This window comes from Acartia tonsa, chromosome 6, assembly GCF_053477335.1.
Source record: "Acartia tonsa isolate MP-2025a chromosome 6, ASM5347733v1, whole genome shotgun sequence".
In the NCBI taxonomy this organism is placed as follows: domain Eukaryota; kingdom Metazoa; phylum Arthropoda; class Copepoda; order Calanoida; family Acartiidae; genus Acartia; species Acartia tonsa.
In genome coordinates, this window is record NC_137265.1 from 43,031,215 (window position 1) to 43,055,931 (window position 24,717).

Genomic DNA, 24,717 nt, shown 5'->3' on the forward strand with positions numbered 1-24,717 from the left:
GAGGAAACTGTGTACACAATCGGCAACTCAAATTTAACTGAACCCATTGTAACTTTAATGTATAGTACATTAGGAATCTAAAGTGATAAGACAATGGCCGTTAAATTGTATTTACATCCCAATGATGATCCACAAAATCTCCCCTTTTGTGGATTAAAATTAGTTGTTGTTGAAACATTTGGACAAGCAATTAAAAGAACTAATCAATCAAAATTCAATAAGCCAACGAATAAGAAAACATTATTATAAAACTTTGGGAACTAGTGTAAAAAACAGTCCATTGTCCCCTCCCTCCCTGAAAGTACATGGTCTTTTGTTGATTTATTAAAGCCACGAATGTCTGCATTTTTTTTTGTTGCCATGTTATTACAAATAAAATGTACAAAAAGAACATTATGCATTTTTATTTATAGTTATTTATCGCGTACTTTTCGTGCCTAACGTTAAGACTTGGTTTTCTCAACCGCATTTAGCGGCGCGGCTTGTAGAATGCTTCAACATATACCGCTACTACATGGCTTAATATTAGACACAGCCGGTACATAAATGGATTTATTATTACTTGGATATTTCACCACAATTTTATGTTCTCTAATAAAGTAAACTCTGTAGCGGGCTTAAATAACGATCTCCCCCATCCCCCTCCTTTACCCCATACAATCTCATCCTACTGGATAGACGGCCCGATCAATAAATGTGATTGGACAACCTAAATTGACGACATTTTTTTCTCCTGTCATAATATCCACATATATTTTCCATACATTGCATTGGAATAGGTAGCATGAGAATGAAGTAGAAGCTTAACTGCTACAAACCTTTGACATTAATATATTTCAGACAACTAGTAGAAGCTTAACTGCTACAAACCTTTGACATTAATATATTTCAGACAACTAGTAGAAGCTTAACTGCTACAAACCTTTGACATTAATATATTTCAGACAACTAGTAGAAGCTTAACTGCTACAAACCTTTGACATTAATATATTTCAGACAACTAGTAGAAGCTTAACTGCTACAAACCTTTGACACATTAATATATTTCAGACAACTAGTAGAAGCTTAACTGCTACAAACCTTTGACACATTAATATATTTCAGACAACTAATTATGAAACCTCATATTCTTGTAGTTTTATTTTCTTCTATACTATTAACAAAGGTAGCATTTTATTTAGTCTAATTATTTAATTAATCCTTACATAAAAGAAACAGAATTTTTGTCTGTCTGCCTGTTTGTATTGAAAGTTCTAGATAACCTATGAACTGATACGGTTCTCCTTTACAGTGTAGCTTTTCTTGGTCCTGGACAGGTTTTTAAAAACTATTCTTGGGGAGGGTAGCAACAACCACCCCAAAGTAATCACCCAAAAAAACATGTTTTAGGAATCTAAAAACGCCTGGCGGCCGTTTAGTTTTTTTTTTGATAAACAGCTTGATTTTAACATAGATTTTAAAGAAAACATTTTAAGTTCTTCTATTGGCCTCTAGGGTATTGCCATAGTAGTAATGTAATACACTAATTAAAGATTTAAAAATAGTTTTAGGGGCGAAACCACACTAATTAAACTTCAACTACTTGACTTTTTTATATTTTCAGGGGGAAGAAATACTTGTGAAATTAAAGAAAGGAACTTTACAAGGAGTAAAACAAGGTAAACCTTGCCTTTAATAGATTTTAAGAAATTACCTATAAGTGTAGAAACCGAGATTAAACCAGGAATCTAAAGGGATAAGACAATGGCCGATAAATTAATGTACATCTCCGATGATAGTACATAAAACAAATACAAATAGTCGTCAAAACGTTTGGACACAAAACTTAATGAACCAATTGATCAAAATTCAATAAAAGTCGCCAAAGTGGTTAAGCCAAGGTATAAAGAAAGGGGACTAGCGTAATAAATAGCCTAATTTCCCCTCTCTCCCTGAAATTAATGATTTTCTCTATATGTTCTTTCAAAATAAATTATAGAATAATAATGATCTTAAGGGATAAGACAAAGGAATTTGTTCATCACAAATAATGATTAACAAAATTTCCCCTATTGTAGTTTATAAAACTTTGGTTTGGGTACCATCATTATTAACAGTACATGTCCTTTCCCTACCTGCTCTTTCTATTAAAGCACATTTTTTCCATACAAAAAAATATTTTAAAAAATAGAATGGCAATCCATTAATAATTGCGTGGTTATTACTTGTTTATATTTACTTCTTTTTAAAATTAGTTAGGGTACGTTGTTACTTTATACTTGTCTATGTTCTTTTGTCATTTGTCGAGCTACGCTTTAATAATGTTGTCATCCTTGCTATTAAAGGAATTTATTTATTATTAGAATTGGAAGATGGGAAACCATTCTATGCCTTCAAGGGAATTCCTTATGCCCAGCCTCCAGTCAAAGACCTCAGATTTGCTGTAAGTAATCATTTTCTAATTACTTCGAATAGGATATATAGCACTTTGATTGAACTATCTTTGGCTAAAAGTCCTTTGTCGGTCTATAGTTCAAGATTACAAATCCTATAAAATTTTCCGGGTTAGCCTACAAGTTTGGGGTTCCTTACACAAATATAAAGAAGTATGTATGGCATAACAAACCCTAACTCATAATTGTCTTTTTTTATCATGCGCCTAACATTACAGCAGTGTTTTAAGCCGAAATACCTACCCATATTCTTATTGACAACTTATAAACAATTTCACACCATACTTATTTAAAATACACAACAATAATAAATCTGTGCCTATTTTTTTGCATCAAATTAAATTGTTTTAGGACCTAGTGTTTTTGAGGAGTTTTTCAGTTTTTTAGTTTTGGACACTAAAGTAATTTTTAAAGCCTTAATTAATAGATTTTTAAGATTAATATAGAAACCTTTTTAGGACCCAGTAGAAATCCACAGCTACGGGCCAGGAGTTTTTGCAGCCACGGATGATGGATTTTTATGTCCCCAATATTCTATTGGTAACAGTCAGGTTATTGGAGATGAAAACTGTTTGGTGTAAGTTTTTCTTGTAGCTAAGCTATGCTATAAATGTCTGTTTGTCCGTCTGTGATGGTAGTTTTCCATCAATATCTAACTCTGTCATTCTTTCTCTTTTTTTACTTTCTTTCTTTCTCTCTAACTCTCTCTCTCTCTCTCTCTCTCTCTCTCTCTCTCTCTCTCTCTCTCTCTCTCTCTCTCTCTCTCTCTCTCTCTCTCTCTCTCTCCTTCTCTCTCTCTCTCTTTCTTTTTCTCTCTCTCTCCCTCTCCCTCTCCATCTTTCGTTCTCTTTTCTTCTTTCTTTTTCTCTCCTCCCTTTCATTCATCATTCGCTTAAATTGTCCTTTATTTTTTTTTATTTTTTATAAGTATACTGTATATTTTCTTATTTTGAAGAAAAAAACTTTACTATTATTTGAATATTTTGGGAGTTATTAAAATGACATTTTAACGTTTTCAATTAACGTTACATAGACAGCTAAACAAAAATAAATTTTCTCAAAATGATCATATTTTCTTATTTCAGTTTAAATGTGTTTACGCCAAAACTTGACGCGGGAAAACGGGCGGTGGTCGTGTACATCCACGGCGGGGCATACATCACTGGTGGCGGCTCCAGCCAGGTTTTCAACCCAGCCCTACTTATTGAACAAGATCTGGTTGTTGTTACATTTAATTATAGGTAATTTTATTTATTTAATGTACAAAAAAAACAATAAAAGTTGATTATTACATCAAGTGGAAAATGTATTTTTTGTCTGTAGCTTAAGATTTTTATAACTACTTAATCAATGAGTTTTTAATTTATGGTAGCTTTATGGCCTTTTATTGTTTAGATTTAAGTCTTGGGATGGTTTTAGTCTATTTTTCTACTTTGTATGTGGAGCTCCCAGATGCTAGGGTCGCAGCTTCTAGTCTTATATATGGTTATATTTTGTATTCATAGGGATCAACGAAGCAGCTTATATTGCCTAATAAAAATGAAATGATACAATATGATACAAAATGACCAGTGATAGGATAGTATACATTTTACCATTGACCAATATAAATGAATACTAGTCTATCATTGGTCATTTGTACTGAATGACGTAATTTTTTAATAGGCACTATAAACCATTATCTATAACTGATTTTCTTACAAGACTTTCTATATTATGCAAGTTTGCATTTTATCAGTATTTAAAAAACGTAAAAACATGGTTTATTGTAGACTTGGTCCTCTGGGTTTTCTAACAACAGAAGATGGTACAGTAACAGGTACATTGGAAATTGATGGAAAATTAAAGTTAAATGATAAAGGGGGCAATGTAACTTTACCCATGAGGCGTAGACCCTGTGGCGACTTTCAATTGGGTCTTTGAATATTGCCAAAAGCGTCAGAAATATGAACACTGCTATGTTACTACAAAATAGGAAGAACTAACATTTTCTTCCATAAGGAAGTAGTGGACTTTTAGACTGTAAATTATACTGATACCGAAAGTTTATTACCACAATCTCTTATTCGTTGACTCAAAAACATCAAATAGAGACTTTTTAAAATCTGTGTATAAACCTTTCCATAAATAACTTTGGAGGTTTACATCAATTTATCGCCTATTGTCCTATCCAATAAGATCCCATATTTTTCTTTACTAATCTTAATATTTTTTCAGGAAACCAGGCAATAAAAGACCAAATAATGGTGCTAAAATGGGTCCAGGAGAATATTGACAAATTTGGCGGGAACCCTGACAAAGTGACGCTCATGGGAGATAGTTCAGGAGCTGCAGCCATTTCTATTCATGTTTTGTCACCATTGTCAAAGGTAGAAATATGTAGCCATTTTGATTCATGTTATGCCATCCTTGCTAAAGGTATAAATATGTAGCCATTTCTATTCATGTTCTCTCACCCTTGTCAAAGGTATAAATATGTAGACATTTTATTCATGTTTTTTCCACCCTTGCCAAAGGTATGAATATGTAGCCATTTCTATTCATGTTTTGTCACCCTTGTCAAGGGTATAAATACCTAGCCATTTCTATTTCTGTTCTTTCACCCTTGTCAAAGGTATGAATATGTAGCCATTTCTATTTAACTTTTATCACCATTGACAAGGTATAATTATGTAGCCATTTATTTTCATTTGAAGAGAAAGACTAAACTACATAACTCATGTTTTCCTTCAAATGAACCATCCCCTGTTCCTGATTTATTAATATTTGATACACACTTGTGTTCAGGGATTGTTTCATGGAGGAATATTACTATCTGGAAACATTCTATGTGATCAATATCTTCAGAACAAACCATTGGAAGCTACAAAAGAACTTTCATACAAGTAAGTTGAGCTTAAACCTGTGCCCTTTTACCATTACCTCGTAAGGGCGGGATCCTCCTTTGATTTTAAGTGATCATCTAGAGAATACAACAGAGCATCATCCAAGTGTAATGGGATGCGATACTCTACACCCAAGGTTAAGTAACATCCATCAGACAACCTACCCTTTGATTGCACTACCTTTGACTGAAAAGTCCTAACTGTGCATGATAGTCAGTTGCGCCTGTTTATTGGCGAAGGCATTCCCCCTACTCTTACTATTTATGTCACGCACCAGACATAGCAGCAGTAGAAATTTTTTAACGTCTTTAGTTATGATGCGGTGTCGGCCCGAGATTCGAACCTACGGCGACGATCGGATACGCTACGTGTTGAGCCACGATCGCGGGTTTTAACCTGTTCCTTTAGCGTCAAGTTAAAAGCCTCTTAAACAAATTTAATTAAATTGGTGTTTAGTTCAACCTGTTCCATATCTCGTCATACTATAGATGTTAAAAGTGTTGCCTGCTGCTGATAAGTCAAGCGAATGACGATTAAATAAACTGGTTAGGTAAAAAAAAATACAATGGTCCATTCATAAGAGCATCACGTTACTATGTACAGCTAGGACAATCAGGCAAGCATATTGCAACTAAATGGTCAGTTTTCTCTGGGAGACACACAAAATGGAGATTAAGGTAAAAGTGTCGGACTGATTATGACGTAACAAAAAAATTAGCCAATGAGAGGCTATTATTGACCAATGGTAAAATTTATAGTGGCCTCTTATTGGCTAAAATTTTTTTTACGTCATAATCAGTCCGACACTTTTAGTGTGTTCATATTTAGCAAAAAAAAAGTCTGTTAACAGTATGTCAACCATGGACACTTTTATAGAATGCCAGATCATCGACACAAACCATTTATTTTCCATGTCAACGCCATGCCTTCTGATTTAACAGGATTGTTTAACATTTAGGTTTGTTGATTGTAATACTGAGACTGGTGCAGATTTTATCAGGTGTCTCAGAAAATTAACAAATCAAGAAATAATTAAAGCCTCACAGAATATGTATGTAAGTAAATTTTACAGTTTTAAAGACTAAATTTAATAAATATTATGCTTTGATGTTATTGGTTCAATAAAATTACCATATTAATGTTTTAATTAAGGATTTTTTAACTGACAGAAAAGTTATTTGTTATTTAAAAGGAATTAAAATGAATATAGCTTACACCAAGCTTTTAATGTTTTTACATGATTTGTATGACCCCAAGAGGACCTCCTAAACAAGGGTTTCCATAAATGTTTGTTTACCTGATTATCAGTCCGTCAACTTTTCAAAATTTTCACGATTTTCAACAGATTTCAATTTTTTTAGCTAAAAACAATAAAAAATAATGAGTCGTTCTGCAATAATTCGAAGTTTATCTGCCAAAGTATTAGGATGTATAATTATACAATATACGAGATAGTTATATCGAGCCAACTCTAGTACAATATACATGTCAGTCTATATGAAATTTTACAAGTATTAGCCTTTTCTCATCAGATTTATATTTTTTTGCTTAAAGTATCAAAAAGCAATTCCTTCCTGTTCAGACTTTCTGGGGATTCCCACGTTGGTTTGCACCCACAGTTGATGGAATCGTCCTACCAGATCAACCTGAAAAATTACTCCAGGCTGGAAAATTTAATAAGGTAAGGGTTTTAGCATGGTTTTGCTTCTTTAGATCTTAAAAACGGCTAAAATTTGTTTAAAAAATGAATAGCCTCAAAACAAACCAAGAGTGGGATGTCAATACCCCCCTAAAGTCCTTTCTTTTATTTTTCACTCCATATTGGTTTTATAGCCCCATAGTAAATCGCTGTGCATGCATTTCTTTACTAGTTTAGTCAATAGGTTAACACATTTATAGTAATGTATTACTTGAATCTTACACCAGATTATCATGTGCTCTAATAAAGTAAAAATTGTAGCAAGCTATAATAACGATAGCTCCCCTTCCTTCCTTATGGATATACGACCTGACCAATCAATGACAGGGGAAATAGCAACCTATTTTTCCCCTGTCATAATATCCATTTATATTCATATTCATATCCATTATGATTTAAACTTTAATATTTAGGTTCCTCTAATTATCGGGCAGACAAGAGACGAGGGAGGATTTTTCTACAGGCTTATTATCAATACGTTCAACAATGGAGCGGTGAGTTTATTTAGAGGTTTCTTACATAGTTTCTAGTCGAGCAGAGAAACCCCCCCCCTCTGACATTTATTTTGAAAAAAAACTGAAAATAAAAAGCGGACTGGCTATTTTTTGGGTAGATTCCTCTTAGTATTATTTTTAGCGATTTCAAAAATTTGAGTACCCCCCCCCCCCCCCGACAACAAAATAATAATTTAAGTAAACTATTATTAGGTTGGACAGGAGGAAGGGAGGGAGGGTATATAAGGCGAGACACGAGCCTTGCCTTGCCTCCTTAGTCAACCATGCCAACCAGCTTAGGATCTCAGTCCCTCGCTACAAGGCAGTCGACTAGCCAACAGCTTCAAGCTTTCAGTCTATTTATATACAACCCCCTTATCCCCGCCCCCTTTATGTTCTCCCTCTCGTCCGCTACGTGTCCGCGTTTTTTTACTGTATTGTTTACCCCTTTCCTCTCCCATCTGACCAACAACCCCCTTATCCCCGCCCCCTTTATGTTCTCCCTCTCGTCCGCTACGTGTCCGCGTTTTTTTACTGTATTGTTTACCCCTTTCCTCTCCCATCTGACCAACAACCCCCTTTTCCCAGTCCCCTTTATGTTCTCCCTCTCGTCCGCGTTTTTTTAGCAAGAACAATTTTATTTGTGGGTTGCGTAGCAATATTTAAAAGAAATAGCCTAACCTAAAATAGTTTTTTGAAATTTAGAAAATTAAAGTACCCCCGACAACGAACATCTGTGGCCGCAGCGCTCGGCTCCCTAGCCTATAACCTAACCTAACCTAACCTAAAATAGTTTTTTGAAATTTAGAAAATTAAAGTACCCCAGACAACGAACATCCGTGGCCGCAGCGCTCGGCTCCCTAGCCTATAACCTAACCTAACCTAACCTAAAATAGTTTTTTGAAATTTAGAAAATTAAAGTACCCCAGACAACGAACATCCGTGGCCGCAGCGCTCGGCTCCCTAGCCTATAACCTAACCTAACCTAACCTAAAATAGTTTTTGAAATTTAGAAAATTAAAGTACCCCAGACAACGAACATCCGTGGCCGCAGCGCTCGGCTCCCTAGCCTATAACCTAACCTAACCTAACCTAAAATAGTTTTTTGAAATTTAGAAAATTAAAGTACCCCAGACAACGAACATCCGTGGCCGCAGCGCTCGGCTCCCTAGCCTATAACCTAACCTAACCTAACCTAAAATAGTTTTTGAAATTTAGAAAATTAGAGTACCCCGACATCAAGTTGTGGACACAGGAAAAAGGCAAGCTTCAATTTAATTCAATAACGTGTCCGTGCTGTGTGGAGAAGCCTCGCTTCGCTCGGCTTCCCCACACAGCACGGACACGTTATTGAATTAAATTGAAGCTTGCCTTTTTCCTGTGTCCAAATCTTTTCCTCCTCCCGCAGACTATCCAGACTGTCGGGGGGGGGGGGGGGTTACTCAAATTTTCAAATTGATAAAAAATTTTGTAACAGGAAAACGCCATTTTTTGTTTCATTTTTATGATTTACATCACAGATTCGGTTAGGTTATTTTGTATTGGTAACCCTACGGGTTTAAAGCCTACTTTGGAGGTTAGACATATTTATTTAAAAAGAGAGAAATGGATGTTTAAAAGCACCTTTTATTTTTTTCTGATAATTCGATACTGTCAATCAAGCAACCTTGAATTTATATTGCAAAACTTTACAGAAATACCAAACTTTCATAGGGCAAACGTTTAGATAGTCTAATTTTAGTAGCAGTCAAAATGCCGGTGGTTCATAACACAGTAATGGACGGTCATAAAACCTATCAAGCATTTAACACAAGCTACCCTTTGATTCATTTGACTTTTATGTAGAGGTCCTAACTGTGTATGGTAAATAATTGCGCCAATGCAGTCTCCCTACTCTTCTATTAAGATCAAGGTTCTGACATAGCAGCAGGACCATTTTTTTTTATTTATATTACCTATATATTCTAGTATGTTGACAATTTCCTGAAAGACAAGCTTCCCAAAATATTGCCAGTTATATCGAACTTCAACTCCAAGCTGTATCCTCTTTCAAGACAGGTATAGTGGTTATTCTTAATTAGCTAGGCTTTAAAATCGAGGTACAAATTTTCATGATGCAAAGCAACTCTATAAGTGTTTTTGTCTGTCTCCTCTTTTGTAATATTATTGGGTTTCCCTTTTTCTTGAAAGTGCAGATTTTTTACACTTACCCATTTCTTAAAATCTCACACCCTTCAAATTCAGCTTTGCTACTATTAGACATAATCGTCCTTGTTTAATATGGTAACTGTAAAAATCATTAACAAAGCAAGGGAGATTCACTAACTTAAATTTTTACTTTGACCTATTTTAGGTGAAGAAGAAATATTTCACAAATGTTGATTTAACAGAAGAAGATGAGTTTAGACCTCCTTTCATAGATTTTCTTACTGATATCATGTATACTAGATGTGTTAATAGGTAAGTTAGTATTCCTAATTATGAGATCAGTTTAGACCTTCTTTCAGAGATTTTCTTACTGATATTATGTATACTAAATGTGTTAATAAGTAAGTTAGTATTCCTAATTATAAGATGAGTTTAGACCTTCTTTCATAGATTTTCTTACTGATATTATGTACACTAGATGTGTTAATAGGTAAGTTAGTATTCCTAGTTATGATATGAGTTTAGACCCTAGGAGTTGAGGTTTTCATAGCCTTACATGAATATGTAAGACTTTAGGAGTTAAGGTTTTCATAGCCTTACATGGATAAGGAAACCTTAGGAAAGCTAGCCTAAAAGATTATAAGGTTTGACTTATTATTATTATAGGAAGGATTAATTTAGACTATTTTTGTCTACCTAATATCATACACAAAGATGTATTATTATAAAAAAGTAACATGATGTCTAATATGTAGCAAAACTTTAAATAGATAAGGATTTCCTTTACTATACACCTATGGGAAATCGGAACTAGAAAAACTACCCCACTTCCTTGTTTAAAATTATGATTAAAACTGGGGGATAGACTTTCTCCACTAACTTCCCTCAAGTACCCCTAGAGGCCTCCAAGGGCTGCTAGTTTAATATTTGAATATGAGTATTTTCAATGATTCATTAAGTTGACAACTTCGATATGCTATATTTTACCTATTTCCTGATACATTTCTTATGTTTTAGTTTTGGAAAGCTTGTATCAGCCCAAAATGTACTAGTTTATAAGTACAGCTTTGAGTACAGAGGACAATATTCAATTGTTAATCTTCAAGGAGAACAGGTTAGATTATTGAAATAAATTTCTTGGACCTGTGAGAAGTATAATTTAAGGGGAGAAAAACCTTCGCTACAGACAAAAAGACATCCTTCTACAGTTTTTATCAGAATAAACCAAGGAAACTTTTTATTAAAGCCAGAAAAGATATATTTCAATCACGATAATACGTTGTATCCCTTTCATAATGAATTATTAGGTTTTCCCTCCCTAGTCTCTAAGCTATTGTATCTTGTTTTAGGTTGATATGGGAGTAGCTCACGGCGACGACATTCAATACATCTTCAACGACCTCTGGGGCGAGGAACTTGAAATGTCGTCTTCGGATAAGAAGTTTAGCAGAAATATATACTCAAGAATGTTGGCGGATTTTGCTAAAACAAGGTAATCCCTACATAATCAAGGATGACAACATCCACAAAAGTTAACCTCAAATGGACAGGCAGACTAAAAAAAACAGAGCCATATTTAGAATAACAATGCATTTATCATTCAACATTATTTAGAAGCCTATACAAAAATTTCGTATAAATCTATCCAAAATTGATTAAATACACTATGCTTAGTATGGACATTTTAAGACTGGATTATGGAGATACTTTGCTTATAACAATATACTAATTGTCCTAGTAATCCATATTACAAAAATCAAGGGATTTGGATAATTATATTATGTAAAAAACAAGACAAATGAAAAAATTAATATCTCACTGTCTTTTACAAATAGAATTGTATTTTAGTATCCCAGTCCCTGCCCTGACAGAACACGTGCAGGTTGCCTGGCCTCCCCTGCCAGCCTCTGGCGGTCAGGTTCCAACATTCAAGATAAACTCAAGACCTGCAGTGGAGATTGACTATAATGTTGAAAGAATAAGGTTGTTTTTTTTCCATCATTAGTAGCGCAGCTACTCTTTGATTCAAATCTCTCTATTCGCCTAGCTTGAGGGAAATTGTTTTGGAAACTTATAAAAAAAAACAACGACCATGGCTTGAAGGTGATGTGCTTGAATCTCGGCTCAACATTGTTTCATAACTTAATACTTATATGCAAAACATAAATAGTAGGAGTAGGGGGAATGCCTTGGCCCCAAACAGATGCGATTTTTATTATGCACAGTTAGAAATTCCAGGTAAAGGTAGTGTTATCATAGAGTTGGTTTTTTGTAGGGTGTTTATATAACTAATACCACGTTAGTTTGGGCAGAAAAGAAGTTATTGGCTCTAAAAAAGGTGTTTCTTCACAACTATTGATGATTTTGATAGTCTCCAACCTTTAACTTTTTTTTTTCAACGAACTAGTGGCTACTCCTCTAGAGGCCTCTAGTTACTCTAGAGCCCCCTCCCCCCACCCCACTTCCAATTTTAGTTTTAAAAAGAAAAAAATAAAACAGGATTTATAGAGGGGCGATTTCAATTTGGTGGATGGTGGAACCATCCCCCAAAATATTTTAAACCTTACCAGGATCTATGAGAAGCTACACTGTGGAGGAGAACCTTATCGGTTTAGCGATTACAAAGATCTTTCGGTAAAGACAGACACACACACAGACACTGTACTTTTATATAAGGCTTAATGTAATTCGATAAAAATTTCAGATTTTGGAACGAGACAGTACCAGAATTATATGCTGAAACTACAACAAATAAAAAATCAAAAAAGGAAGAACTATGAAATATGTGATACGTTTACAAAGATAAAAATATTCATGCGACTTGTTGCATTTGCACAACTGTCTTCCTTATAGAATTATATTTAATTTTATTTTAAACAAAAACAATATTCTTTTATTTTCTTTTTATGCAAAAAAAGGATATTTACCTCCAACCTATCTGCTATTAAAAATTATCACTATTAAAACTATGTTTATTTTTTCTGCAAGTTTCATATTTTATGCTGTGAATCTTTTAAACAAATGGTGTTTTTTTGATGGAAAAAAATGTTTTTAAAGTTAAGTTACAAGCAAGAGAGTTATTTTTAGCATACCTTTTTTTTATATCTAAGCGATTTGAGCATGTAAAAAAGGACATCACCGAAACTGTCCCAATTTTGTATAACTTTTGCGGAACAAGTTCCAATTACGTCATATTTTTCTTTCCCGAAAAAGGGAGGGGGGGAAGAAAATCTCTTCAAAAGAGATGGGGAAAACCCCCTTTTCTCCCATCTCTTTTTTCTTCCCCACTTCCCTTTTTTTTCTTTCCTCCTTCTCTTTTTCGGGAAAGAAAAATATGACGTAATTGGAACTTGTTCCGCAAAAGTTATACAAAATTGGGACAGTTTCGGTGACGTCGTAAAAAAGGAGTGCAAAATACAAATGTAATTTTTCATTATAGGAGTTCTAATTTTTGTTTTAAATGGTAAAAGTTCTTTTTTAAATTTTCAGTAGACAAAAACAGATATTTGCTGCAGGCCTGCTTAATCAACCAAAAATAGTTACCATTTAAATATTTGTAGATTAAATTTAAAAAGTGATATAAATCTCTTTGTACATTATTATTTTATTTGTAATACATTCATATGATATAAAAATACAAAAATTGAAAAATTATAAAATGTAAATTTGTTGGTAGCACAGCTACTCTACAGCTAGGGTAGGTCTGTACGTCAATGTTCACATCCCGTATAATCTGGCCACGTCATAGTTGGTGTAAAACATCCTAAAAAATTTATTTTTGGAATTTTTTGTCCAAACACAGTTCGTATGAAGGTGCTTTGATTTTTGTGTCAGAACCTAAATTGGGACATAGTGCATTTCATTACCCTAGGTTGGGTAACTTCATTTCACTTTTCAATAAAATCTAAAATGCAGCCGTTTTTGAGAAAATTAGATTTGAAAATTTCAAGTTCAATTTTCATCCACTAGGAGTTACCGCATAATCATGACAAGAAAAGCAGATATTTTTTTAAATGCACTATGTCCCAATTTAGGTTCTAACACAAAAGTCAAAGCACCTTCAAGCACACTGTGTGAAATGTTAAGAAATGTAAAAGATTAACCATCATTCCTGATCTTGAAGATAAACAAAATCATCCCTCCTATGGTTGAAATTATTGGTTGAAAATTTTAAATATTGTTTGTTGGAACCAACCAATCAGGATTTAATAAAAGTACCCAAATATTTTAAAAACTTTAGGTACCAGTGTAAATTATAGAATTTAACGAAACTGGTCATGACAGACTTATAATTGAAATGCTGGTTTTAAAAGATTTTTTATATCTATAATACAAAGTAGAACGATGTCTGTCTGTCTATTTGTTTGTAGCGAAGGATCTCGCTAACCGCTGAACCGATCGGGTTCTCTTTACAGGGTAGCTTCTCATAGGTCCCGGGAAGGTTTATAACTATTTTCTTTGGGGGTGGGACACCCCCAATCCTCCCAAAAAAATGAAAAATACCCCCTCCCAAATTTTTTTTCTTTTTAAAACTAAAATTAAAATAGTGGCGACTTTTAAATTTTTCTTTTTAATCTAAAATACGAAAAATTGGTTTGATTAAACCTCTTGGGGCAAAGCTCCTAGAGGCTCGGGGCGAAGCCTCTAGTATAACATAACTTAACTTGTTGGACTTGAAAATAAGGTTATACAGAATAGCTTTGTTATTTCAAATGAAACTTGTTGCTTTCCTTCAAAGTGCCTGTCGTACACTGAAACCTCCTTCACTTACATTTAAATAAATGAAAATAAGTAGGAGTGGTTTATTTACCCCTATGTCTAACCCCTGTGAGGGCCCCTAACCCTAAGGCCTATATAATCTATGCCTGAGCGGTGGTACCCAGAAATAGAGTAAAACTTCTCCCCTTATTTTATTTTTTAAAAGAGATGGGTTATTAGTAAGGCTCACAAGGCACTATGAAGGAAACCGTCTGAAACTTACTTCATGTTGGAGTACGTCTCCCAAACACACACGTATAGCAAGGCAGAAAATACAAAATATCTAAAATACATCAGGGATATTAGAGTATAAGACAATGGATGATAAATTGATATACACCCCCAATGATGATCACTCCCAAGTTAAATCAAAATTCTTCCCTGTTGAGATGCTACTTCCCCTCCAGCAAAAATACTAACAAAAAATATGGACTTTATTTGTATATTGCATTGGATAAATTGATGTCGAACATAAGTGAATATCATAACAGAGTAGAAATTGTCGTCAATTTAGTTTGCTAACATGGAAATCGTTTATTGGTCAGTTCGTTCATCCGGTAAGAGGGTGAGGATGAGGTAAGGGGGTGGGAGGCAGAATCAATATTTTAGCCCACTGCGTGTTTAACTTTATTAGAGTACATTAAAATCTGGTGTAGGATCCATTACAAGTATGTAATAATACATCCATTATTGGATACAAGAGTGGTCAGAGCTGACATATTACCGACATAACTATTAGGATATATAAGTTGGAAGGAATTTTGATGTCAGGGGGAGATTTGAAATCTGCATCAAATTTTAAGGATTTTTTTTTATAAAATTCGTTTTTTGTATAATTCTTTATCTAAAAGCGGAAGTACAATTTAAGTTAATTAATTTTGACCAATAGGATAGGTGGAATAGAAACTACCTGCGCTCTAATTAGGTGAATGATGTACGACACTTAAGCTTCTCCAATCAGAGCGCAGATAGTTTTTGATCCACAAATCACAGATGTCAAAATTAATTAACTTAAATTGTATTTCCGCTTTTAGATAAAGAATTATACAAAAAACGAATTTTATTTAAAAAATCTTTAAAATTTGATGCAGTTTTCAAATCTCTCCCTAACATTAAAATTCCTTTCAACTTATATATCCTAATAACTACAAGAATGGATTTATTATTACTTGGATCTTACATCAGCTTATCATGTACTCTAATAAAGTGAAACTTGTAGCGGTCTAAAATAACGATCCCACCATTTCCCCTTTACCCAATACCCTCTCCTCTACTGAATGAACGAACTGACCAATAAATAACAGGCAATAATTGACGGCAATATTTTAATAGTCATAATATCTACATATATTTGACATTCTACAAACATATGTGTATAACAGCATGTAATTTTGAAAGTTTTTGGTTAAGCAATAGTTTGTCAGTATGCTACTTAAATTCTCTAAAACAGCATGACCAACTAATTAAATATACCTAATGAATCTCTGAATTTTTCTTCTGATTTTCAACGGCAACCTAAAATTTCAAAACTATATTTAAAGAAATGATTTAACTGTAAAGCTTTTGCATGGATAGGAAGAGGATATTGGACTGTAAATTATACTGGTACCCATAGTTTTATTAACACATTATCTTATGTATTGGCGCGCTTGAAAAATGGGTGATTGGTTGGTTCAAAATAACAGTGTCCAAAGTTTTGAACCTATTAATTATCTAAAGGCAAGGGTGTGATTGTGAATTTTGTTTACTGTCCTCGGGGATGTACATTAATTGCCGATTAGAAACGTAAATTTTAATTTTTATTATGCCTAAAACATTCTTAAGTATAAAATACACAAAGTATGAGGATAACTAATTTTCTCTAGGTCAGGGGAATATGCACGACAAAATAACACCCTTTCACGAGAAGTGACTTTTAGGTATGACAGCTTCCTTAGATAATTTAGGGAAGGTATGTGGTGAACCCCCCGTTGTTCTAATGACATTATGACTACATTCTTATGTAGAAAAGATAACTAACTACACATTTTTGTTGTCAGTATTATGTTTCATTAAAAAAAACTCGGTAGAAATGGACATGATTGTCCTTGTTTGAAAATAAAACATCTATGGTAAGCCGAACGTTTCAGCTCACAGGGTTGCGAGTTCGAGTTCAACGAGCCTTAGCCTTGAATTATTCTACCAAAACAAACTAGCAGGATTTAGTCATACAGAAATTATATATTTAACTGAATAATATTTACAATGAATGTTTACTATATATATACAACAGATTATAACAATGGTTAGGTTTGAAGGGGGTGTGGGACGCTAGGGCTTAGCTCCCGGCGGTAGACAGGCTGTGGGGGCAGCGGTGGTAAAAGGGGAGGCAGCGCCTCCCGGTTGTATAATCGCGTGAGGGGCGCGTGATAGCTGCGTGTTTGAGTCCCTCCCCACATTTAGGCAGGCCAGTTTGACCGCTGGATAGCGGGGTCAACATCGGTCATGAGATAAATGGTGATATAATAAGATTAGTGCAGAGGGTTTGTTATGATAAGTCACAGCGTAGCAATTCTGTAAACTGCCTGTCCGTCTGGTTGTCGTATTACCACAACCTCCCCTTCAAGGGTTGCGGGGCTCTCGAGCCACCAGGCCTTGAACCTGGGGATATGACAACCTATGTCTGCGCAGGACAGGCTCTTCCTGGGGCACAGCTCGGTGGAGGACAGCTCGGGCTACACAGGCTCCACGGGACACTCGTTGCTCTGTCTGGCTGTGGTTGGATATCAGCATTGTCAACTCCTGGTTGGCCTCCAGGCATGGGTTGGCGACGGCCAAGCCCCGCCGCTGGAAATTTTGCCTCGTCTGCAGGACTAGCTCTGCCTCAGCGGGTAACTGGACACGGAGGCCTAGGCTAACTCTGGTGGTTCCCAAAGGGGGAATGACGATGGAGGAAGGCGCATAAAATTCCATGGGGGCGCCTGCTTGATCCAGGTTGCTTGGCCTCCTAGCTCCTACCCGGATGGGGATGGCTGTCATCAACAGGGGGCACATGGCTTCAGCTTCGTCCTCTGGGGCTGCCTCTTCCATTGCCGTGGCCGCTTCTCCTCCTACAGGCTCGCTGCTGGCCGGCAGGTTCTCCATGTCCGTATCAGGATTCCAGATGGCATCTCTGGGTGGCTCTGGAGCTGGCGGCGGCGGCGGTGGTTCGTTGGGTTGCTCCTGCAGGTTCTCTTCTACTGGGTCACGGTCCTGGCCGCTAGGCTGTGGGGCGGCTGCGGTCGGCTGGTACACTGGGAACTGTCCTGGGTCACTCGCTGGGGGCGCCGCCGCTCCGACTGGCAGCTCGGTGGCATCCTCATCGCCGTCCAGGTCGCCTTGAATGTCTGCTGGAATCTGGTGGGCAGTCACATCTCCAGTGTATTTGCGCAGTCGGCCTACATGCGCGGTAACTTCCGAGATCCTGGCGATTGGAGAGGCAGGTTTGATGACATAATGGACTTCTGTAGCTTGCCTCACTACCTTCCAGGGGCCAGTCCACCTCTTGGTAATCTTGGCTGCCTTCCCTGGCACCAGGCGGGGGGCCAGGTACCAGACCAAGTCTCCAACCTCGTACTTGGCCGTGCCTTCGTAGGCTGCCGCGCTCCTCCGGATGGCTCCCTCCTCTTTCTGCTGGATGGCATCATACACTGCATGGTAGCGTTGCAGGAGAGCTTGGACGTTGGCTGGAACCGAGGCATATTCTGTGTCTGGCAGCCGGAGCACCATGTCCACCGGAAGTTTGGCCTCTCTCCCAAAGTAGGCCAGGAACGGGGTCACGCCAGTGGATCTGCAGGCCTTGGTGTTGTAGGCGAAGGCAATGGCAGGCAAGTGTGGCTCCCAGTTGTTGTCGTCTCTTTGTAGGAACAGACGCATGCCTGTATTGAGCGTCCGATGGAACCTTTCCACTCGGTTGGACTGCGGGTTGTAGGATGGTGGATGTGTCAGGCCAATCTCAAGCTTGGAGGCCAGCTCCTGGAATACCTGGCCGGTGAACTCCATCCCATTGTCGGAGTGGATCTTCAGGGGGCATCCGAACGTGGCCAGGTGGCGGTGTAGCAGGGCTTCAGCTACCGTGAGGGTGCGCTTGTTGGGGATGGCGTAGAGGCTGACAAACCGGCTGAACCCGTCTTGACAGGTGAGGATATAGCGGTTCCCGGCTGGGGTCTCTGGCAGTGGCCCCACCAGGTCAATAAACAGGACTTGCTGTGGATACCCCTGGCGGGAGGGCACATGTATCCCTTGCTTCAACCTTTCCTTGGTAACCTTCTGGACACACTCAGGGCAAGTCTGAACCATCAGGCGGACGTCACGGGCCAGGTTGGGCCACCAGAAGTGCATGGCCACACGGGCGATAGTCGCGTCCATTCCAAAGTGCCCAGCCATGGGGGTCCCATGGGCTAGAAAGAACGCGTCCTGCTGGAGGGCCGAAGGCAGCAGGTATCTTGTTCTTTCCCCTGTCAGGGTCTGGTCAGTGGTGGTGAGGCAGCCATGCTCGTCAAGTCCCAGGGCTGGGAAGCGGCTAGCGTACTGCTGCTCGTCTCGTTCCTTGCCGCGCAGCTCAGCCTTAGTTGGGGCTCTGCCATCAGCCACCCACTGGCGGACACGGAGCAGGAGAGGGTCCTGTGTCTGGGCTTCTAATACTCTAGCTGGGTCCAGGCGTGCGGCAGGGGGCTGGCTAGCTGCGGACTCCCCTAGCTGGCAAAGGTTGTGGATATACTCAGCCTGCTCTGCTAATTCTTCGGCGCTAGCCGTCGGCATGTTGGCGTCCTCCCGGCGGCTGAGGGCGTCGGCGTTGGTGTTCTGGGTGCCAGGACGGTGGCAGACAGTGAAATCTAGGGCCGCTAGCTCCTCCTGCCAGCGGGCCACCATCCCTGTGGATGTGTTCAGCGACTTCATTTGCAGCAAGGCTGAGGAATCAGTGTTGATCTGGAAGCTGCGGTAGGACAAGATGACGTGAAATTTCCGGATTCCATACATAATGGCGGCCATCTCTCCCTTCCAGGATGGGTAGCGAGTCTCGGGGTCGGTTGTCTTGCGCCCCACGGCGGCAATCAGCCTCTCCTTGCCGTCCTGGCATTGACTCAGAATGGCAGAGATGGCGCGGCTGCTGAAGTCTGTGGTGAGCTGGAATACCGCCGGCAAGTCAAACCTGGGCGGCGCTCGGATGGGGGCTTGACGGAACTTGTCCTTGAGCTGTAGCAGCTGGGCTTCCATCTCAGGCGTCCAGGCTAGGGTCTTGGCCGTCTTCTGCCGATTCATCTCGTAGGTGAGGTCAGCATACTCTGGGATGAACAGGCGGTAGTATCCAAAGAACCCCAGAAGCGCCAGCAAATCCTTGGGGGTGCTGGGGGCCGGCCAGTCCAGGATATGGTCAATATAATCCTCTTGCATGGCTATCCCCTCACGGCTGAGGGTGTGGCCCAGATAATCCACCTTGGCTCGGAACAGCTTGGTCTTAGCTGGCTTGAGGCGGATTCCTCCCCTGCGGTGGGCTTCCAAGACCTCCCGGAGCCTAGCCAGATGGGCCCAGGTATCCTGGTGGAAGGTCAGGACGTCGTCAAGGTATGACTGGAGGTTGGCTGTGCCTAGTGGATTTAGGACCCCGGCAATAAATCTGGAATAGACAGACGGTGCCGTAGCCAGGCCAAAGGGCATCCTTTTCCATTGATACAAGCCCCTGGGGGTGGTGAAGGCGGTGCAGGGCCGGCTGTCCTCAGACACACGGATGGTGTAGTACGCGGCCACCGCGTCTAGGGCACTGTAGACGCGGTGTCCTCCAGCACGTTCTACCAACTGCTGGATCCTGGGCAGAGGGTAGCTATCCAGTTCCAGGCACTTGTTGAGGGCTCTGTAGTCGACGGCCCAGCAGGTGCTCCCGTCCTTCTTCTTGATGGGCACCAGGGGGCTGCTCCAGGCGGAGTCTGACGGCTCTATGACTCCCTCTTGTAGCCAGGTGTCCAGTTGTTTCTCCAGCTCAGCCTCCTGCCGCGGGTTCAGATCCCTAAATCTCTGGCGGATCGGCTGGGTCCCAGGCTTGAGGCGCAGCTGCAGCTCGACTACATCCGTGCAGCCGGGGGTAGAGTTGGAGAAGACGTCCCTGTATTCTGATAGTAGGGTCCAAACCTCCTTTTTGAGCAAGGGGTCCTTGCGCAGGAACTTGTTGTCTTCCATCTCAAGGGCCTCCCACAACTCCTGCATATCTGGGGGCTCAACAGGCTCTTGGAACGAGTGGAGGCGCGGGGGAGGCTTGTCAGAAACCTCTAAAATGTCAGGCTTGACTAGCTCCCCAGCCACTGGGAGGCCAGCGTCCAGCAGGAGGGGCGTCTCCCCTTCATTTACCACCAGCACTCGAAACACACTGGCGGAGCCAGGCCTGTGGGCATACAGGCCTTCTGGGATGACAAGATCCTCCCCAAACCTCTGTTCTGGGGCAGCTAGTTGGATGGCATCCTTGGTGCGGTGTCCTACTATTTCAACAGGGACAGCCATGACACCGCGGCCAGGCAAGACCACCCGCTTGGCCGTGCGGAGTTGGGGTGGCTGGCCGTCAGTTGGAGTGACAGCGCTTAGCCTATACGTGGCTGGTGCGGGGTCAGCTTCGGCTCCGGGACCCACCGGCCGCGACTTGACGGGCTCGGCCTCGGGAGGGGCTGACGTGTCGGAGCCAGGTGTGGCTCCGAGGGCGTCCGGCCACGATTTGACGGGCTCGGTGCTAGGAGAGGCCGGGGCGCTGGGACCAGCCTGGGCTCCGTGGGCGTCCGGCCGCGACTTGACGGGCTCGGCGCTAGGAGAGGCTGAGGCAGCGGAGCCATGCGTGGCTCCGGAGGCGGCCGGCCACGACTTGACGGGCACGGCGCCGGGAGAGGCTGATTCCTGGGAGTTGAGTGTGGCTCCGGGTGCATCAGACCGCGACTTGACGGGTCTGGACTCGGACTTGGCTGGCTGACTGGCTGGGGGTCCCAGGTAGAGGGGGCCAGGTGGACACGGCTGGCCGTTGATAAAGGTGTCGGCGGAGAAGATTGGTTCTGGAGGGCTGGCAATCTCAGGGAACGTGGTTGGCAGGTTCTCCAGCGGCAACTTGGGCCCTGGGGGCAACCCCATGGCTAGCAGGTTGGTCCCCCTATGGGCGTTGAGCGCAGTGTCCACCCAGTGCGTGCCTTTCTCGACCACACGCGGCTGCTCTGGCAGTGGGCCTGGCAGAGGCCCCTCGTAACTCAGCTCTCTCTCGGCTGTCTCCCGGTCAATGGGGACGCCACGGAGTGGGATAAACTCCCCACGCACCCACAAGCAAGGTGGTTGCATGTCGAAACAGAGCCTAGTTCCGAACTCCTTGAGAAAATACCCTCCTAGGTTCAGAGGGTGGGAGAGATTCCGAACCACAGTCACGTGGTACAGATGGAGTATAAGGGTGTGTGAGACTGCCATATATAATTCTTTCAATTTTCCTATTACCTGGAGGGGCTGGCCTTCCTCGTTAGCAGTCAGGATTTGGGTGTTGTCCGGGATCAACATGCGTTGCACGCCCATTGCGTGCATGAGGTGTTCAGAAATTACAGCAGACCCTGGTACACGGTTGCCAGAATCGATCATGGCATCAACCTGTACATGCTGGGCAGGGTCAGGAGTAGGAAACCTCACCCTGATATGGCAGGGGAAGTGGAGGTCCTGCCCTTGAGACAAGGGGGCCTCCCGTTCGGCTGGGGTTGGCAGAAACTTCGGTGGTGGCCGAACCGCAGCTATGGTGGTATCGCTTACCATGGTGGCTTAGACTGTAGCTTCGAATCACTAGAGCTTATTAATTATCACTGGGTCAACAATTTTATATTTCTTTTTATCACTTGGTTGACATTTGTACACACTTATGTGTTGTTATCACTAGGAGCTCTAGGTGTGATTCTGGAAGCACTGGTAGCAGGGAATGTCCGTCCTGCAAGGTTCAGAGGGGTGACGGCGGTAGGGAATGTCCCGTCCTACAGCGCCGCTGGTTCGAATCCCGAAAATGGCGGCAGGGAATGGCCCGTCCTACAGCGCCTCGGGTTCGAATCCTGGAAGGCAGCGGCAGGGAATGTCCCGTCCTGCCGTGCCTGTGGCTCAAAATCTGCTATCCGTCGCAGTGGTAGGGCTTACTTGTGTGCTGAAGCTTCGCAGCCACACATTGCCTTCTCAAGGAGACCAGCACCCAGCTGTCTGTCTCGTAGGTTTGGCCTGGGTGTCCTGGGGCTTGTCCCAGCTACACTTGCCAATTTAGACTCAGTTCTGTAGCCGTCTGAGCTAAATTATCCGATTACCGTGGCTGCGCACCTAGCGCTACTCCTACACGGTACGGAAAAAGCGTCTTAACTGGCGCTTTTAGCAGGCTAAATCTGCTTGCCGTAGGCCAGAGGCCCACATATTGCGTTCAAAATGATGGAAATTCGACCTAAAAAGGCCGTCTCACGGGTCAGTTGGCTTCTCAGTTGGCGGCTGATTATCCCCTTACTTGCCAAAGGGTCCAATCAGAGGTAGAATAGGCTAATTTCTGTAAGGCTCGATTGAAACACGCTGACACCAAGTTATGGTAAGCCGAACGTTTCAGCTCACAGGGTTGCGAGTTCGAGTTCAACGAGCCTTAGCCTTGAATTATTCTACCAAAACAAACTAGCAGGATTTAGTCATACAGAAATTATATATTTAACTGAATAATATTTACAATGAATGTTTACTATATATATACAACAGATTATAACAATGGTTAGGTTTGAAGGGGGTGTGGGACGCTAGGGCTTAGCTCCCGGCGGTAGACAGGCTGTGGGGGCAGCGGTGGTAAAAGGGGAGGCAGCGCCTCCCGGTTGTATAATCGCGTGAGGGGCGCGTGATAGCTGCGTGTTTGAGTCCCTCCCCACATTTAGGCAGGCCAGTTTGACCGCTGGATAGCGGGGTCAACATCGGTCATGAGATAAATGGTGATATAATAAGATTAGTGCAGAGGGTTTGTTATGATAAGTCACAGCGTAGCAATTCTGTAAACTGCCTGTCCGTCTGGTTGTCGTATTACCACACATCCATAAAAGCGAACCAGTGAAACGTTAGGATAAATTAACATCAATACTTATAGAAAGTTAGAACTGAATTAGAATATATATTACATATATATAAGTTTAAACAAAATTATATCATACAAAAAAATGTTGCAAAAAGTTAATAATCAGCATGTTTTAAATGGACGTAGGTTCTGGCAACGATCGCTTTATAATCAATGCAAGCAAAGGAATCAAAAAGCAAAGTTTGAAATTGACAAGACACTTCTAACATGAAAAAAAATTAAAGAAAAGAGCTAACCGTTACACGAAAAAAGCTAACAGTTGCACGAAAAGAGCTAACTTTTACCGACGGACTGACCGACCCTCATTAAGGAAAAGCTTCACTTTAAAAAATAAAAATTTCACAAAAGTATCACCTTGCTCGATGGGCTGGCATTTTTATACGTTTTTAATCACTAAACTAAAATAGAATAACAATTTTATCCAATGATTGTATATTGAATCCTTATAAGTATCTAATCTTAACTCATGTAATACTAAAGCTATACTATACTGTTGTTCATATAATAGAACATAAATACACTTTAGATAGCAAGATAAAGAGGGGGATCAGGGGGTTTAAATATCTATGCATTAAGTTTAAACTTTTAAAGCATAGTAATAAAGGCATGTTAGAATAGTCATACTCATTTCATACCGCCATACATAAGGACTCCTATAAATAAAACAAGGTGATTCCTAGGCCGATTATAAAAAAAAAACATTCTAGATTACTTATCAGGGAGGGAGAGGACAGTAGACTGTAATCGTTACAGGTACCCAAAGTTTTTATTTGCTTGAAAAACATTGGGGTACACTTATAAAATCCTAATTCGTTGGTAAAAACTTGTAGTGTCAAAACATTATCACTAAAATTTAATTTAAAGAAGGGTTCGTATTGTTAATCATAATTGGGGATATGTACATCAATTTAGGGTCTACTGTCTTATCTATTAAACTATATCTAGATAAGCCGCACTTCTAAATAGAACGTGTACAAATTATTAACTAGCTTTCACTCATTCTAATCCTTGATTTCTCTATTATTACTTGAAAGTTTAAAAAGAAAGTCTTAATATAAATAGAAAGCATATATCTGTTAGGTGCGTGTATAGGATGTACATATAAAGTTCAAATGCCTATAAGTATGGGTATAATAGGATGGAAAGCACATAAACTAATAGCGGCTACGCCCCTACACGCAAGTCGACCTTCTACTTT

The 24,717-nt window shown here is 40.3% G+C and overlaps 1 protein-coding gene and 1 long non-coding RNA gene across 2 annotated transcripts; one reads left to right on the top strand and one right to left on the bottom strand.

The window, feature by feature from the left end:
- The first annotated feature begins 1,108 nt into the window (after positions 1–1,108).
- On the top strand, positions 1,109–12,780 carry LOC145322726 (esterase E4-like). Its single transcript, XM_080164958.1, has 17 exons — positions 1,109–1,165; positions 1,604–1,658; positions 2,343–2,422; positions 2,891–3,009; positions 3,518–3,673; positions 4,205–4,251; positions 4,650–4,801; positions 5,220–5,317; positions 6,276–6,372; positions 6,900–6,998; positions 7,430–7,510; positions 9,479–9,568; positions 9,864–9,970; positions 10,676–10,772; positions 11,008–11,150; positions 11,507–11,641; positions 12,363–12,780. Exons 1-17 carry the CDS (start codon positions 1,115–1,117, stop codon positions 12,436–12,438), a joined length of 1,683 nt encoding a protein of 560 aa, XP_080021084.1. The 5' UTR covers positions 1,109–1,114; the 3' UTR covers positions 12,439–12,780.
- A 466-nt stretch (positions 12,781–13,246) lies between these two features.
- On the bottom strand, positions 13,247–24,008 carry LOC145322727 (uncharacterized). The gene is made up of 4 exons (XR_013880799.1): positions 23,874–24,008; positions 15,890–15,931; positions 14,640–14,699; positions 13,247–13,421 (listed from the first exon to the last, which is right to left on the bottom strand). It is a non-coding gene; the product is annotated as an uncharacterized LOC145322727 (long non-coding RNA).
- Between the last annotated feature and the right edge of the window lie 709 nt (positions 24,009–24,717).